The 17637-nt window shown below is 33.5% G+C and overlaps 1 protein-coding gene across 1 annotated transcript in view; it reads right to left on the bottom strand.

Annotated features, from left to right (window-relative positions):
* LOC117119878 (laminin subunit alpha-1-like) overlaps positions 1–17637 on the bottom strand; it is a 39936-nt gene that overhangs the window by 3489 nt on the left and 18810 nt on the right. Inside the window, exons 23-40 of the mRNA XM_033264862.1 lie at positions 17355–17504; positions 15907–16099; positions 15328–15472; positions 13827–14071; positions 13188–13313; positions 12413–12601; positions 11546–11551; positions 10730–11162; positions 10160–10310; positions 5881–6072; positions 5135–5365; positions 3844–4022; positions 3128–3275; positions 2618–2767; positions 2360–2508; positions 1936–2133; positions 1505–1762; positions 772–976 (exon numbers count right to left, since the gene is read on the bottom strand). Of these exons, the coding sequence (XP_033120753.1) occupies positions 772–976; positions 1505–1762; positions 1936–2133; positions 2360–2508; positions 2618–2767; positions 3128–3275; positions 3844–4022; positions 5135–5365; positions 5881–6072; positions 10160–10310; positions 10730–11162; positions 11546–11551; positions 12413–12601; positions 13188–13313; positions 13827–14071; positions 15328–15472; positions 15907–16099; positions 17355–17504 (3348 nt within the window). The remainder of the gene's footprint in view (positions 1–771; positions 977–1504; positions 1763–1935; positions 2134–2359; positions 2509–2617; positions 2768–3127; positions 3276–3843; positions 4023–5134; positions 5366–5880; positions 6073–10159; positions 10311–10729; positions 11163–11545; positions 11552–12412; positions 12602–13187; positions 13314–13826; positions 14072–15327; positions 15473–15906; positions 16100–17354; positions 17505–17637) is intronic.

Below are 17637 nucleotides of genomic sequence, written 5' to 3'. Positions count from 1 at the left end.
TTGTTTTGTATTAACCTCTGTTTCAGGATGTGATGTACCAAGTGATTTTTTCCGAGAGGACACAAATAAAGAAATTTTGAACCTTGATATACCTAAAACTCCATACTATCAATTTGTATGCACCAAATCTGTGATCTGCTCTTAAATAAGTATAGTGTGCCATCATCATGCCCATATATGAGCAAAATAATAATAATAATAATTTTTTATATAGCGCATATTACAATTAAGTCTCTAAGCGCTTCTTAATAAATAGGTGAGTTTTGAGACATAATTTGGATTGTGCAAGTGATGTGCAATCCACTACATTCTTTGGTAGCTGATTCCAAAGTTTGGGCACTGCATGTTGAAAGGATCGCTCTCCATAAGATTTGGTTGAAACTTTAACATGACTGAGAAGCAGTTGTGTGCTAGAGCGAAGTTGTCTTGAAGGAATGTATTTATGGACAAGTTAGATACTGAGGGGCATAGCCATGTATGCACTTGTATGCCATCACAAGTAACTTAAATTGCAATCTATCCTTAACAGGTAACCAGTGTAATTCTGCTAATAATTGAGAAATTGAGTCGCATACAAGAGTTGTAGTTTAATCACTGATATTTATCACAGAAAATCTCATAGTGTGGACACAATACAGTTGTTTACTGTACAGTTTTTACAGTATTTAAATATACAATTATATATATATTGACACAACAGTTATACCCTAAACACACTATATGTGATTCTAAAGGATGATTCTCATCTTTCATTGAAATATTTAGGCATACCTTGATCCATTCACCATTATCATACTTCTGTTTTGTACGGATTCCAATTCCTCTAATAGATCTTGCATTGCTAATCATACTGAACTCTAAGTAGCCATCTATTATGACAAGAGCAATCCACTCCCTTGGTAAGAGAGCATTACTCGCAGCATAATACAGTATACCATTTGGTGATATAGCACGAAATTCTATTGTTATTACAAAACTGGAGAAAAGAAATAGAAGGTTATGTTGGTGGTAGCACAGATACAGATGTGGAAGTATTTGTGTTTAAATGGAATATTTTTAAAGCAGCATACTATCTGATAAGATTATACTTCATATCTATTGAGTATAGAGTACCACAGTCATGTCATCATGACGCCAGCTGGCTCTCTCTGTTGTCTACTGATGATGGTTGCCTTCATTACGCCTGAATGACTTCATATGCATTTTAAAATCTAATATTTTCCCATCAAAATGTACTAAAAATACAAAAGCTCACATTATATTAGTTAACGAACACACACTTAATAATCAGTTCAAATTTACAAAGAAAAAGTAAGATACAACATCTTAATAATTACGTTAGAAATTGGGATCAATGGTTTGTCAGTGGAGAAAATGGCGTCCAGTTGAACGCATTTTGCAACGATAGCAATGGAGTAGTATCACATGATATTGTGACGTAACACTGTAGTACTCTATTAGTTAGATAAAAATAAACTTTCATTATAAACGACAATTTTCCAACCTGTATAGAAAATATTGCCTGTCTTCATCACTTAAGGGGAATGTGACATAGCTGTTGTCCTCCAGACCAAAACGAAAGACGTCAGGATACAGAAAAACATCGGGAAGATCTGAACACATTGGCATTGGTGTGATACTGGTTGGTGGAGCCTCTGTGACATAAGGCAAGGGTGGAAGTGTAGCAACAGGTGGAGTCACTCCGCTTAATGTAATGCCTTGCTGTGCTGTTAAAACCGCATCATCATTAAAATTAGGAGTACTGTAAAATAAAAAGTGAGTTTTAAGTAACATCTTCAATTGATAAAGTGATCAAAATGATACAAATTTCATTAAAAATAAAGGAATTGTCACAGAGTTACATCCAGATCTTGGTTGGAATGAACCTTGAACTCAGTCTCTTCCTGACACTATACCATATATCATCAGACTTACACATCATTTATCATAAAGTTCCTGATGTCACCATTCAGCGATTCTCGAACCGGGAACTCTCCACCAATTAGATTTGGGATGGTGCTTAGTACACCACCAACATACAGGTAACTATTAGAACCAGTGATAAGAATTCCATCGGTGCTCAACTGACGATTGCTCAATATTAACGGCATACTATTGACACGAATAGTTGCACTGGAAAAAAATTATTATGTAAATTATTACTCTAAAAATTTTGGAAAATATACCTTATACAATGGAGTATTTCATTTTCAGGTGCTTTTAAAAACATTTTGTTCTGTGGTTGGCAAACTTCAAGATATGTAATGCTCTTATAATAAATATCCCTTTATAAGTTCATATACTCTTCTAAAAACTCTTTTAAAGAGATATAAACATTAAAAAAGTTTGAATAACTCACGATAAGCCTGTGAACTCAACCGTTACAGTTTGCCACTGTCCATTATTTAGTCTCAGCCCCTTAGTTTGTAATGGTTCAGTCAATCCTTCACCAATGTTATACTGCACAAATATATTGCCATGATAGAGGGCGATATAAAACAATTTATTCTGAAAAAAGGAAGAAAAACAAAAAAACAATGACGCTAGAATGTATCAGTCAATCCAAATATAATATAATAAAATATTTACATGTTAAAAATAATCTAGAATTGCTTACAAAGCTCTCAGCATCCCAACTGTAGGCTAGTATAGCGTCAGGTTCCAGTGTCTTGAACTGTATGTAGATGCGTTGCACCTGGGCCAACTCGGCTGGAAGGCTAAGCCTACCATAAGCATAGTCACCGCTAAAACCGACACCAGGTACAACCTAAGAAAGTTTGAAATTGCTCATGTCAGAATGTGGAAGCTTGTTGTCTTAACCTAAAAAAACTCAAGGATATCTGATTGAATTTATCTTGAAGCAAACTTAAAAAAAAAGACCATCATGAGGAAAGAATTTTTTTAAATTTATTTTAAAACAGTCAAGATAGAAACCTCCATTATTCAGGGTTCATACAATATTTATCATAGTTTTTGTACACATATTAAATGTTTTAGTGGGGATTTTCAGCAATTTTGGTTATACACCAAAATGAAATATTTGATAAAATAAAATACAAGGCATATAAATAATTTATAATATCAAAGCAAAATAATGAAGGCATTTTTGGTTACATCTTAACCATACCTGCTCTAAGCAGCCATCAAATGACACATCTTGAAAATCTGCAACTGTTTCGTTATTTAGAGGTCGCGGTACAAGAATCATAGAGCTAGCATAAGACAACTGGAGGTTGCGAACACAACCGGCAAATTTTAAGTTGGTAGGACCGCGTCTGAAGAATTGAAAACAAAATACAAAGCATGCATAACAAAACAAATACCAAGGAAATATACACAGAAATAAACTTAAAATTATTTCTGGATACATTGAGAAAGTGACCCCTTGGTATTGAGCTTATTATTAAGGACAGTATTACAACAAGAAAGTATGCATGATGTAAGTTGGTCATATCTGGCGTATTGGAAAAGATAATTATATCTATTTTTAAAATTTTTTAAAATTTTATTTATTTCCAGGTGCAAACAATAAAACATACAGTAACATGAAAACTTGAAACATGAAATATAAAATAAAGTAACATGAAAACAGGGCCTGTGGATTGCTTTAAAAGCAAACTTAATCACTATCTTTAAAAGGTGCCCCAAAAGGACAAATTACACCATCAATTACAAAAAAAAAATAAAATTGAGAATTTCAATTAATGAATATCAAAAATAAATTAATATTGCATATATACAATTATAATATTGCATATATACAATTATAATATTAATTTATCAATTAAGTTTCAGTATTGCTGAATGTCTATATAAATTTCAATAAAAATAATAATATCTTACACAATGAATGAGTTGAGATCAGGATCAGGTGACCCAATCATGACCTTTGATGAAACTCGAAGATTTGCAAATGACAATGGTGCATACGTCCGAGATTCTTGATGAAATAGCAGCGTTTGACTAATATTGGCCGCACGTATTTGCATAGAGTAGTAACTAGCATTAAACGCAGTGGTAACCTAGCAAAAAGATTGAAATAATTTGTAACATCTACCAGTGACTTCCAATTGCTTCGACGGTTTCAATAGATCCAAATAGAGACAAATAATTATAATAATGATGCTTCATTAATCATAGTTTTTATAGTTAAGTTGTTGTCAGGATAGGAAAGTCCAGATGCCAGGCACCTGTGTATCACACAGAGGCTGGCTATGTGCCTTAGCTGGCAAATGGTGCTGAGATGACTTGATGATTTCCCAATATGGCTTATTGCTTTATTTCAAGAATTATGTAAAAATATTTTTTTTAGATTTGACAAAATGCAATTCAAATTTTATTTGATTTGTGATGTACTTGATATATATTCATGTGATTTACTATTATCCATTGTACATTTTGCAATACCTTGAGACAAAATTGTCCAGAGGGGAAAAACTGTAAAACCTCGAATTAAAGCCCTGGGCCTTGAAACTCATGTACAGTTTTGTGTACTGTACTATCTTGAAAAGAAGATGGGCTTCCTTTTAAGGCTAATTTTGCAAACTGAAGAGGGGGCAGGGTGGGCATTTGCCCACCTGTTGGACATTCCTGACCCCTGTCATCCGAAGAACAGCTAGGTCGTTGGACCAAAAACTAATAAAAAATAATAATTTGCCTGTCCAAATAATGCTATTTTGATTGCCAATCCCTAATAATGTGATCTAAAAGCAGATTTAGGACCAAATTAAGCCATAAAAACTCTCCCCATGGAACCTTAGCAGTGACCCATGAACCCTAGCAGTGACCCATGAACCCTATCAGTGATTTTTCATTCTGGGTCGTTGACCGAAGCTTCATCGTTGCCTTGGATCGGAACCCTCCGTCGGACCTCTTATCAACAGATTTCTGGCGCCGCCACTGAGAGGGGGCTTCAATTCGAGATGAGCTTCTTTACGAGATTAAACCTTTTGGGGTTCAATTTGAGGTTTTACGTTATACCACTTGTCCTCTGCATTTATTATCATATTTAAGTTTGGACTACCAACTTGCTTTTATTGATGTTATATAATTTTAAATACAGCAACTGCCTAACACACTGTCCAAGATCTCCATCTGAATAGAATAAGTGAGAAGACAATTAGTATGTACCCACCTGGACCCACTCTGCATTGTTAAAATCCCTATTGCTTGTAAGTCTATATTTTACATTCCCAGCAGTATTCATTTCAAATACGATTTTATTAGCTTCCATGAAAATACCGATGTAAGAGATGAGATCTTGCCGAGTGATCAGGAACACGACTCCATCACTGATGGATGTCCGGAATTCAATGGAAATGCGTGCTTGTTGATAGATGTTAAAATCTTCCTGAGTGTTGATCAGCTTTAATATAAAAAAGTTCAGCAGAAATTATACCATAAGGTTTATAAATAAAAAAAACTAAAAAAAAAAAACTAAATGGAGTATACCTGTAATATCTAATTTCCTTTAAATAATAATGCAACAAAAATTTTTGACAAAAATATTTAAATATTTCAGATTTGATTGATTTTGGAAGGGGTTTGGTGCAGTGGGAATGTTTTGGGGGTTTCATTCCTTTGCTGTGCATTTTGCTTGTGTCCTTCAGCAAGGCACTTCTACATTGCTTCAGTCTATCAGCTGTATCAGTGGGTACAAGCAATGCGTCGACCAGCATTTCACCCGGGAAGAGTATCACACTCTCATCTGCTTTACGCTACAGAAACTGGGGCTAAGCTGCAGCCCTATGAGCTTTAGTAGCTTGGCAAGGATTTACTACTTTAGTTGTTGAATTAATCTCAATGATTCTAAAATCATTGAACCAGTGTCTCTATTAAAATGTAAGGCACTTTACCACTGCACCAACCCATCTATCTTACCTGGAAGTAGCCAAAGCCTGAGAAGCTTAGCCCATCTATGAGGGTGTCTGTCCCTAGATCTGGCAAGTCTGGACGAGGACAGCAAGAGGTAGAGCCAGTCAGGCGGACAGGTCGCCACAGGTCAAGCTCTTGCCCATCAAACACCACGTTGGCGATACAACCTTCAAAATCTCGGCTCTGTACTTTGTCAGTCTGAGGAACAAAATCATTTGATAAAGTTTACTACAGAATTATTCATGTGAAGAGGAGAGATTGGAAAAGAGAGCAGCTGTTAAGAGAAGAGGGGTCCAAATTCAAGTGGTAGGTTGGTAGAGGATGGATGTGAGATTCCAGTAGAGAAGTGACTCTAGCAGAGAAAGTCCAGTAAAAAAGATTGAGGGATGTCAGGCAGAGGATGTAAAAAACCAGTGAAAAAAAATTGCGAGTGGAAATTATAAATTAGAATCTTGAATATACTCTTCTGGATACTGATTATTAAAAAGATTGTAAAAACATGCTGTAAGATTTTAATGTTTGTGAACAACTAATAAAAAGGCATACAAAACATGATTATGTAAAATATAAATGCATTTTCAAGTACAATAAAATATAAAAATCAGTAGTGATGTTGGTATCTCTGATAAAATATTTTTATACCTCCATGCTTAGACTAATCAACTATTGCTATAATTGTTCCTGCATATACAACACACCTTGAAAATAATAGAACCATCCAAATAATGTTAATTACCACATTGCCTATTGATGTTTTTAACACAGAAAAATGAATGTGGTAAATAGCACGGATATAAGATGCAGTGAGATGGACGGTTTTATTATTTTGTTTAGGTAAAGGAACAATGAAAATAATCAGTATATTCAGGTACCTTAATTATCTATAAAACTAACTACTGTATAATTATCAAGCAAAAGTGGAGAATATTTACATTGCTAAGCAATGGTTTTTACAAAACCATCACTTGCCTCATTTTATAATGTCCGCTAAAAAAAAATGAACAAAAAAATTGTTCTGATTCTAAAAATGAAAGTAAATTAATCAAATTAATATCCATGCATCCAAGTGTAAAAATACCAATGAGAATGATAGAAAGTATCTAGTAATCTGTATTATTTACCAATGAATGGCTTTAATCAAACATTGTATTTGGTATAAGACTATTAAAAAAACCATTTAATTGATGAAGTAATGCATGGTCAGTAACATCCTATGACCATGCAATATGAAAGCTCAATGCTTGATACTGTATGTGTATCTTCATTTCTATTCTAAGTTTACCAATGTTAAAAAAAAAACCACGATGAAAATGGATGTAAACACTTGTCTACTTTTTACCTGCTGAAGAACAGTTGTGTCCACCTGTTCACAGAAGAAATTTATATTAAATTCAAATATTCTTAGGTAAAAACATAGTTTTGTAATAAAATCATGACAAAGGATTAAAAAAAATGACAAAATGACAATAAAATAGTGGTTTGAGATGAAAAATTACCTAAAATATTTTTGTAAACTTCATATTTGTTTATTATATCTTAATACAAGTAAAGAGACAAATTTTAAACCAACCCTGTTGTAATGCTTTATAAATACCATGGAGAAAATACATTACTTTCTTCATGATAAATACATGATAATTACATATCAATATATATATATTTATAAATTGTATTTATATGTTAGAAGTTAGAGAGGAATCTGCAATAGTGAAATTCACTAAAACAGTTGGCTGTGGTTTTTAAATAAAATAAAAAAAAAAACATATAATTATTACATTATATATTATAAGAATAATTATATTAAGACTGAAAACCCAAAAGGCTAAAGATAAAAAGCTACCTGATTTGCCATGATGTCTTCAATCTGGATGCATGTGAAAATTAAACAATAATATTAAGAATAGGTTGGTTGTGAGTAACAGATTTGAAATTATGCCATTAAATAGGTTGAATGAAAAATATTTGAGCTTATTTAAGTTTAGATATTACTTATTAATTTTTATTGGCAATTCGCTGTCAGATATTAGAAATATTGGGATCGTGTATGGAGGGGGATAGTTTTACCTGTGTTATATTATATTTCATTATTGAGTACTGCTTTCTTTTTGACTTTTGCAATGCCATTTCAATGTAAATGTATAATGTTTACAAATGACAATAAAAGAATACTGAATACTGATAGGCAATAGTTCTAATAAAAATATTTAAATTTACAGACAATTTCTTTAAAAAGTTAAAATTATTAATTTGGAAGAAAATTTATTATTTCAATTGCTAAAAATTCAAACGAAAATTACTAGAAAAAACTCAAATAATCAGTTAATTGCAAGAGTTTTCCAATATAAAATATATTTACCGTTCCAATGAAGTCCAGAGTTTGCGATAACTGGTATTTTTAAATAACAAAATAATATATTATTAAAGATGAAATATGTCTACAGAGGTGTTTGTTGTGAAAATAAAAACCAAACAACTTAATAAATACAATGAAAAAGAGATTGAAACGAAAAGCAATTGTGAGCATGCAATAATCATCAGCCTAAGATAAAAATTTTAAAATTTCTTTCTATTAATCGAATAAGTAAATGATTCCAAAACATACCCTTAAGACCAAAAAAAACATTTAAGTTCCTTGAAAAATTCACTAAATTAATATTCAAGCTATTTAGTAACTAAACTTTTTATGTTTAATAAGTTAAGAGTAAATTAAACTAATGGAAGGGAAAGAAGATAAGATTAAGTAGTAGACTGTACCAGTAAGAGATACCATTAAAAGTTACCACAAAGTTTAGGAATAATATCAACTATCTAAAGCAACAATACTGATCCAAGTACTACAGTTGCCTGAAATAAATACACCGATTTAAAGAAACATAATCTGTTGATAAAAAACTAAGAATCCCTTAAGACAATTGTAAATGAAATTGACAAAGTTAAAAAAAAAAACAACTTCTCATACTTAAAAAACATATATATTAATTGATTAAATAATTTAGTTTACAGTATTTTCAAATTAAGGTTCATCTATTCTTTCAAATATTTTATGGAGAGCAGAAAACCTTTTGCCCTGAAACAATACATTATGCAAGATGTATGTGGTGAATTTGAGATCATGTTATTTGGTTATTTTGAAAAACGATACATACACTCTCAACCCAATCCGCCACAACTGCCCTCTCCCTAATATTATGCCTACCAACTTTGCTGGCGTCCGATGCGCGAGACAAAAAAAATAAATTTGTATATAGCACCCTCAATGTAAAAATCACAAAATAAACACCCTCTAAGTTACTTTCTTTTCATTTGTAGTGATCGAACTGATTACATCGTTGGTTGGTAAGCTTCGTTAAAATAGATTTATATGGCCTGTATTCACATTTTAATGTTAAATTCACCTAATTTTTATGAATTTTAGGGTATAATCGGCCTGTAAATTTTACAAATTTTTTATGATGCGTGAGATAATACAACGTAGACGCGAGACGCAAAAAGTGGATGCTCATGCGTGACATAATGCATGAGAGTTGGCAGGTGTATAACTCTCATAAAAATGATAAAAACAGATGACACTCATACACTGATGAATGCAAGATATTTTGTCTCTATATAAATAATCCTTTTTACAAAATATCTTTATCTGTCTTTTATCCTTTATTGAAATAGTCAAATTTTTTTGGAGCACCTAAGAAAAAACATAGGACATAGGGCAGTGATGGCATCAGCATTTAACTGACAATTGGTCCATCATTCCCCAGCAGATGGGCTGCACCAACCTCAGCCAAATCCTGGTTGACCCTAAGGTTAAAAAATGTCACTTCCAGTAGTGGCAGCATAAAAATTGCACTCTCGTGCCAGCTTTCTCTGACATAAGAAATTATTATAATTTTCCCCCTAACTCCTTGACAGTTGGGCTAATTCCCCAATGACTTGACCTGGGTCTAGCTGGCCCACCTGCTGGTGCCACCCCTGGAACATGGTTGCACCTTATTAATTAATTTTCTGCAAGTACCTTATTGGTTTCAGAGTATCATGACCAAAAAAGCAGTGTAGGAGGTTGGTAAAAAAACAATGTGTGTGCACTGGACCATGAAGATCTGTATCCCAGTCTCTGCATTATTGAACTGCTTTCCTTTAAATGTCTTCTGGTACTAACTGCCCAATTGCCCTTTAGTACGGCACCATGGTGGTTGCCGATTCCCATGGGTTAGCCTACATTTCCTTATTCCTTAAGACCAATAAAATACTGCACTTTACTGTAATGATTCGTGTTGGTAAATTAACTTACCTCATACTCTGACGGTATTCCACCAACATAGTACAGAGAAGTAGATCCAAGATTCATGTACATGTCGTAGGTAATCACACTACTACCGAAGTCAGTTGAAGCGCCCCCTGTTGACAACTTCTCCACAGAAAGCTGACCTTCATGGCCATATCTACATAACAGTATATTGGAAAAATTATTTACATAACAAAATGAAAATATTTTATTTTTAAGGTATTTAAAAAAATACTATGTAAAATGTAGTAAATAAGCTTAATTTATCAAATTTTTAATATTTGTCTTAAATTTTACAGATTTAACTTTATTGTAATTAATGTGCAAATTTATTCAATATACTTTATGTAATTTTAAATTAATGTTTTTTCTTATACTTTTAGACATACAGTATATCTACATATCTAGTATATTTAAGTCCAGCATCTTTGTTTGATCTGCAGTCATACTTGCTTTTTGTATTTTAAGTATTACGAATGAAAATATAATTTATACTTTTTTGCCAATTGCCACTAAAAGGCTCAGCTGCTTAGTGAATTTGATTTCCCTTGTTGAAAATATAAGACGATAAAATACCTGGTTGCAACGACATGATACCATTCCCCGCAGCAAACATCAATCGGGCTTTCAATTGTTACCAAATCTTGACCCAGATTGTACTTAAACAGAACATGACTAGTGACAACTTCAATGGAAAAAAGGGCGCCTGTGTCAGGATTCTCTACAAAGAACGCCAGACCATCTCGCAAGTCTGTCTTCAAGTCCATATTTAACTCGTTGAATAGCGCTTGCACAGTTGGTGCGCGCGCAACACTGATGGAACTGTCAGGAGCAAAACGTACTGGTTGTTTTGAGTTGGCAACTGCTTCCTGAGCCAACAGGAGTTTCTGCTGAAGCAAAGCAAGTCTGTCAGTAACAACAACACGTTGTGCTGCAGTTTCGTTTCTTAAAATTTCCAGCTGGTCCACCATGACGGTTAAGTCAGAAATGTCTGTCTCAATCTGTCCAACTAAAGTAAAAAAAAAATGTTATTACAAAGAGGATTTTAATAAGAGCAAAATATACATACTTAATGTTTATATTCTTATTATTCTAATTAAAAAGTCTAATTTTTACCTTTTTAAATTAATTTATATAATGAAAAGAACTGACTTTAGTAGAAATGTTTGTATTTTTACACCTTTTTTTCCTGCAGTTTCTCTAGTTATTGTTTTTTTTTTTCTTTTTTTTTTTTGCGCTGTGAATTGTTTTTAACTGAATGTATCACCTGCACACAGAATATCATGTATGTATGTATGCAAAAACAAGATCACACAATAACACAAGTTTACATTTCAACATTATTATTTTTACAATTCATTTTACAAACATTTATCAACAACGTATATTTACCGTCAGCTGAGTAACCATAGCAATGCACAATTACAACAAAAAGCAACATCGTTCGAAACATAGAAAAAAAAATACATATAGCCAGTTAGAAGTATACAAATAATTTATTTTATTACAATAGATTAATGACATAACAAAAGTTACCAAAGTTAAGAAAAAAAATAAAATAAAATACACAATCTTTCAACATTTAATAAGAAATTCCAAAGAGTGAAAACCTATAAAATGCTTAGAATATTATTTTTTCTGAGTAAAGTCTCCTGAACGTTTTGCTACATAGCAAAACATACATTAGGACTCGTGTGCATCCACCTTATAAGAACAGACACGCGGCCAAATGCTGGTGCAATGTAGCCGTGCACAAAGTTACTTGTCAGTGAATTGCTTGGCCACCTGCCGTGGTGTATTCAGAATCTTTGAAAAGGGGTGCTGAATAGAAATATAACATCCACTGACTTCACGCAAGGTGCAAAACTAGGATGGAGCATATCAATGGATATGACTACACCAAAATTGGTTGGTAAGTTTTAAGTAATTTTTGCTATTTTATTCAATTAATTTTATTATTTTTTACACATTTCAACAAAGAGGAGGGGTGCTCAGGCACTGTGACCTGCTACAATAAGCTGGTGTTAGTTACGCTTGATTAAACTAGCAAATACCATTCGGCCATCACTGATTTTGACCTTGGGTGAAGGTTTACCTAATCAAAACAAGCCTTGCAGTGACCCAGTCATTTCTGTAGTGATTTTTTCTTTCCAGTGTGTACTTTAATTCTGTTCCATAGATGATGGTGAAAGAGATGATGACAATTGCGATAATGATAAAGATGATGATGATAATGACATCATGATACTTCTGACTTACCTACAACAGGAATTTGATTCAAAAGCATGGTGGAGTTTGTGATGGAGTCCTGAACAACAGCAATCTCAGCAGCATTCGTTAGGACACGTCCATCCAGTGCCGCTGAGTTTGTGATCACATTGTTCGATGTAGTACTTGCCGCCGCCGAATCCGAAACACCCATATTAATAGCAGGCTGTATCATGGGATCTATTGAAGTCAAATAATATGTCAAAATAAAATAATTCACAACAGTACTGAAATTGTTATACATTTTTATTTCACTCACTACAAAATTTTAGATTATGGAATATATAATATTTCATTTTATGTTATTCTATTACATTTACAAAATTAAATGAAATGAATAGAACCAAGGTTGATGAAATCAAGGTGAAATTTCACCTAGGCCTATTCCAGTTCAATGACCTGAACATCAAATATAATATCAATTTAAGAAGAAAGGGAAATACAGGTACAATTAATTAAAGAAACAAACAACTATGCTATCACATTTAAAATAATAAACAGCAGAAAAAAAATTAAAAAAATTAAATATTTAATATGATAATATATATTTAAGAGAATAAACAGAACTTAACCTTTTATATGTAATTGTATATTGAATTTCTTACCTTTTATTGCAGTGTATAAATGAAGAATTTCTGATGTATTTATTTTAAATATATTAGACCAATAAAGAATAGAAGAAGATAAAATAATTTTAAAAACTAATACAGCAAGTTGACTTTTTCAAATCAAAATTGCATGATATTTTATTATGTACAATGCTTACTTGCAGCAAGGAGAGCCAAACTGTTTGCAGAAACTTCTAGGCTGGCAGTATCAGCTTCAATAGTATCCCACAATGCCTCAGAATCACTGATGCCATTGTATGCCACTGTTAACGTGTCATTCAACGCTGCATGTATAAATATAAATATGTTAAATACTACACATAAACAGGCTTCAAAATTAACTGAATACTTTTTGTATGTATAAATTTATTGTCAGCTCCTCACTGTATAGAATTATTGTACCATGTATTGCATTGTGTACTGTACTATGTAGTATACTGTATGCTGTGGTAAGTACTGTGATGTGGACTGCACTAAGTGCTATCATGTACTGTACCATGTACTGTACTGTGTGATGTAACACATACTGTACCATGTACTGTATTGTATGATGTACCATATACTGTACTGTGTGATGTATCATGTACTGTACTATGTGATGTTCCGTGTATGGTAACATGTGATGAACGACATGTGCTTTCAAACAGTACGTGTACGGTACGTTTTTAAAAAACATGTTTTTGGCGTTATTCAGCAGAAACATGCCCTATCGAGTATAGTAAAACGATGACTATCAAGTATAGTAAGACTGTCTATACAACTAGTAGCATGTGCACCCATATCGATATATATGATACCTTCAGGATCAGTGGTCCTCAATTCAACCACATCTAAGGTCAATCTGCTGAAGACTTTTGAGGAGTTTGCTTGTGACATCAGAGTATCAACAGAGACTGTATCTAGGAAGGATGTAGTCGCAGCAATTGTGTCGTTAGCATTCTGTATAACTGCTTCAGCTTCATTAATGGTTGTTACTACGCCCTCATAGTGGTCGAAAATGTCAACTGGCCGTTGGCCAGAGACTTGAGCAGCTGAAAAAATCCTATAGAATAAAAACAAGCCTTTAATTCTACTTCGACTTGGAAGTATGAACCGTGCATGTCTGTATCCAGCCCATGAAATTAGGAAAAAATTAGGTTGGCAAAAATTTGCCGACCTTAAATTCTCCGAGGTCGGCAGCCTCGGCAATTTTTTACTACCTAGGCCTATATAGTATAAACTACAATTTTTCCGAACGCTCGACCTTACATCTTCATCTACAGATTGTGATTTTGTTAATTTCTCTATTAAATCAATATATTGCTGGTGAAAGAATGGTCGTACTGTGCTTGTATTAATTTAATAGCGTAGTATAATATATATGTTTTACATAAGAAAATGGCCGAATAAATTTCGTTTTAGCGTTTGTTTTATAGTTATTTTTGGCATGGGAAATATCCCTTTCGTAAAAGCTACGATCGTATCATCACAGGCTGCTTCAAAACTGCCCATGCATGTCCATGCGCATGCCCAGAGTGATCTATCAGGGATTTTCCACATATGTACAGTGTACTTGTCAGTAGTAAATTCACAATGCGATCATGATTGCGTTTAAATGGACGGTAGGATTAGGCCTACAATATGTTGAATTTTGTTGTTTTTAGATAATAAATAACATTTTAAATATGATAATACTGTAAAATGAAGACAAATAATAGATTTAGATAAGCATTACTATCTACGCGGCCCACGTGGCTTCAATTGGGCGAATTTGTAGGCCTTGGCTGGCTAGCGTCATTCCTGCCTACGAAACGACTAGGCGAGAAAGACAAGACGATTGTACACAAATCATACGTACTGCATGCCTATTATTTGAAATAGTTATTGTACAAACAAATCTGTTTTATGAACCACCTGTTTCAGGACTTTCCAAGCAGTTTTTGAAGCAAAGAAATCTAGGCCTAGGTCGGCAAAAAATTGCTGTCCTGTAGCAATTCTGGCTCGGCAATATGGTCGGCAATTGCCGACGTGAAATGTGTGGGCTGCGTATCAAAGGTCAATCGACATCAACATTTATTTACGTAGTTTAATGACATCATTAACCTGACCAAAAAGTAGTTTAATGAGACATATGTCATATAATCTGCTTGTCACTAAACTGACCAATTTGATCAGTTTGATGACATTTTTCATTAAACTGCTTGTTGGTTAGTTTAATGACATATTAAATTGCTAGTTAGTGTATATATTAAATGTATATATTTTAGACAACAAATAACCATATGCTTAAACAGAGATGAGTTTTATGGTTTAACTTACGCAACTGTGTCTTGTGCTGTGTTTGCCAAGGTAAAAGCAGTGTTTTCGGCCAAAACAACGGTTTGTTCTGTGACAGGCTGCAGATCCCGGAGATCATTGAGTCGAAACCTAGAAGCAACCATTGCCGATGACCATCCATTTATAGCTATAAAACAAGGGGTCAAAACGTCAAAATTACAATTACTATAGTATATGTGGTTGTGATAAAAATGAGAAACTTTCGTCTGTAGGTGATTGTGGGAGAAACGGGAGAGGAGGGGAAATATGCCTGTAGATGTGTATAAGAGACAGGGGGACATGTGATTGACTTACAATTCAAACCTTTATTTTATTTCATTGTAGTTGGGATTTTTACATCTGTATTTAAATAGGTTTTTAAATTAAGCATTACTGTTAGATCTAAAAAAGATTGTTGAATAAATATAAAATTGATTGTGGTATGGTATAATGTCAGTTTATAAGTAATTACAGGTATATGTAAAATAGACTGATTGACTTTTTGATCAAATGATTATTAAATTAATGTATTAATTATTGATTGGCTGACAGACTGATTGATTGATAGATTTATTGACTTACAGTACTGGTTGATACTTTGATCAATTGGAATTCCTGTATAGCCAGTTGATGCGCCATCTTTGATTATCAAAGCTGCCAAAAAGTCTGCATCTCCGGCGGTATTGGATTCAAGGGCTGCAAGTATTGATGCATCAACCATTGCCAAGGTTGAGATAACACCCTCAACGATTGAATCCGAATAACTAATCTGGTACTGAAATCATAAGTATAGACAATTTACTTAGAATAAAAGAAACATACACAAAATACGTTCCTGTTATTACATGTATTGTAGATAAATGGTATTTTCCATAATAATAACAAAAATAATAACAATAATAATAATAATTTCTCTAAATCGGACTTAAGGGGAATATCTTTTGTGTTATTTTCCCCTTAACATCGTTTTTTTTTTTATTGTTCTCTCATTTTTCCATTGTCTAAAGTTCCCCTTAAGGTAGGTTTTAGTAACAAAATAACAACAAAAATAATATTGAATAATCATAGGACACTGCTAATTATTGTTCTATAAATTTTGGAGCAAGTCAAGGATGACGGGCAATGATAATAAAACAAAAGTAATGTAAATATTAATCATTACAATAATGATGACAACAGTAAAAATAAAGAGAAATTTAATGTTAATTTGTTTGAAGTACTATTTACTTACTTATTACTTTTTGAAACAGTGCTGGACTTATGTAATTCTATGGTCATTATAGGATGATTGCTCTAGACTAGCCACCTAGGGCTATTATAATTATTTTATTTTTCATTAAATAATATGATTTATCAATAAATAAATGAGTTTATTTTGAAATTGGACTGGATTGGACTGGATTGGACTGGATTTATTTGGTGTGAACACTAGGATAACATACAACAATCTGATGAGGTAATTCCAGTGGGGTCCTTCTGGTGGTGATTCGACAGTACACTGTGAGACCATCCCCTACTCCTTAGTGAACATCTACTATATTCTTTAACGTGCACTATTTTGTGCAGCGTCATGCATGTGACAATGGCGTATCTAGGTGGTGCGCCCCCTCCCCAAGTCACACCCCCAAAAATCAGTCTAGTAGTTAAAAATCACCTAAAATCACCTTTTTTGTGAGTTAGCACAACTGATCAACGAGCCCCCCCCACCCACAACTTCACGATCGCACCCCCACCCATCAGCACCCCTACTTCAAGACTTCTAGATATCGCCACTGGCAAGTGAGCCATGCAGTGGTTCATCCAATCGGTGCGCATTGTTTTATATTTGCATTTCAGCCCACTAGCTAAAACACAAGGACTGCAGCGGATGTAATTGAACCATGTACCAAAGAATCTCCAAGGCTGAGCGAAAACACACAGTAGCCTACCACTAGCTTAGCCAAATGAGCTGTGCTGCTGTCAAAAAACACCCAATTTCTATTCCACTCTTTTTCTTTCTATTCCTGTTTCTCTAAGTATGTGATAAGTACCTGAGTTGCATTGAGGACCACGTCCACCCTCATCAGAGTGACATCAACAATATCCAGAATTTCATGGGTGGCGTCAACTGTTGTCTGTACTTCTAGCAGAGTTGATTCAGTGCTACGAATGGCTGCCTGCAAGCTGTTGACACGTTGACCCTTAGATAACAGAAAAAATATGAAACATTTCAGAAAATGAGATAATTTATTACAAACAAGATACATTGCTGTCTCTTATACACATCTAGATGTGTATAAGAGACAGATCTATCAGGGATTTTCCACACATGTA

Source organism: Anneissia japonica, unplaced genomic scaffold (genome assembly GCF_011630105.1).
Source record: "Anneissia japonica isolate Jap-2015-1 unplaced genomic scaffold, ASM1163010v1 scaffold724_len3256291_cov202, whole genome shotgun sequence".
Lineage (NCBI taxonomy): Eukaryota > Metazoa > Echinodermata > Crinoidea > Comatulida > Comatulidae > Anneissia > Anneissia japonica.
This window is presented reverse-complemented; position numbering and strand designations above follow the sequence as displayed.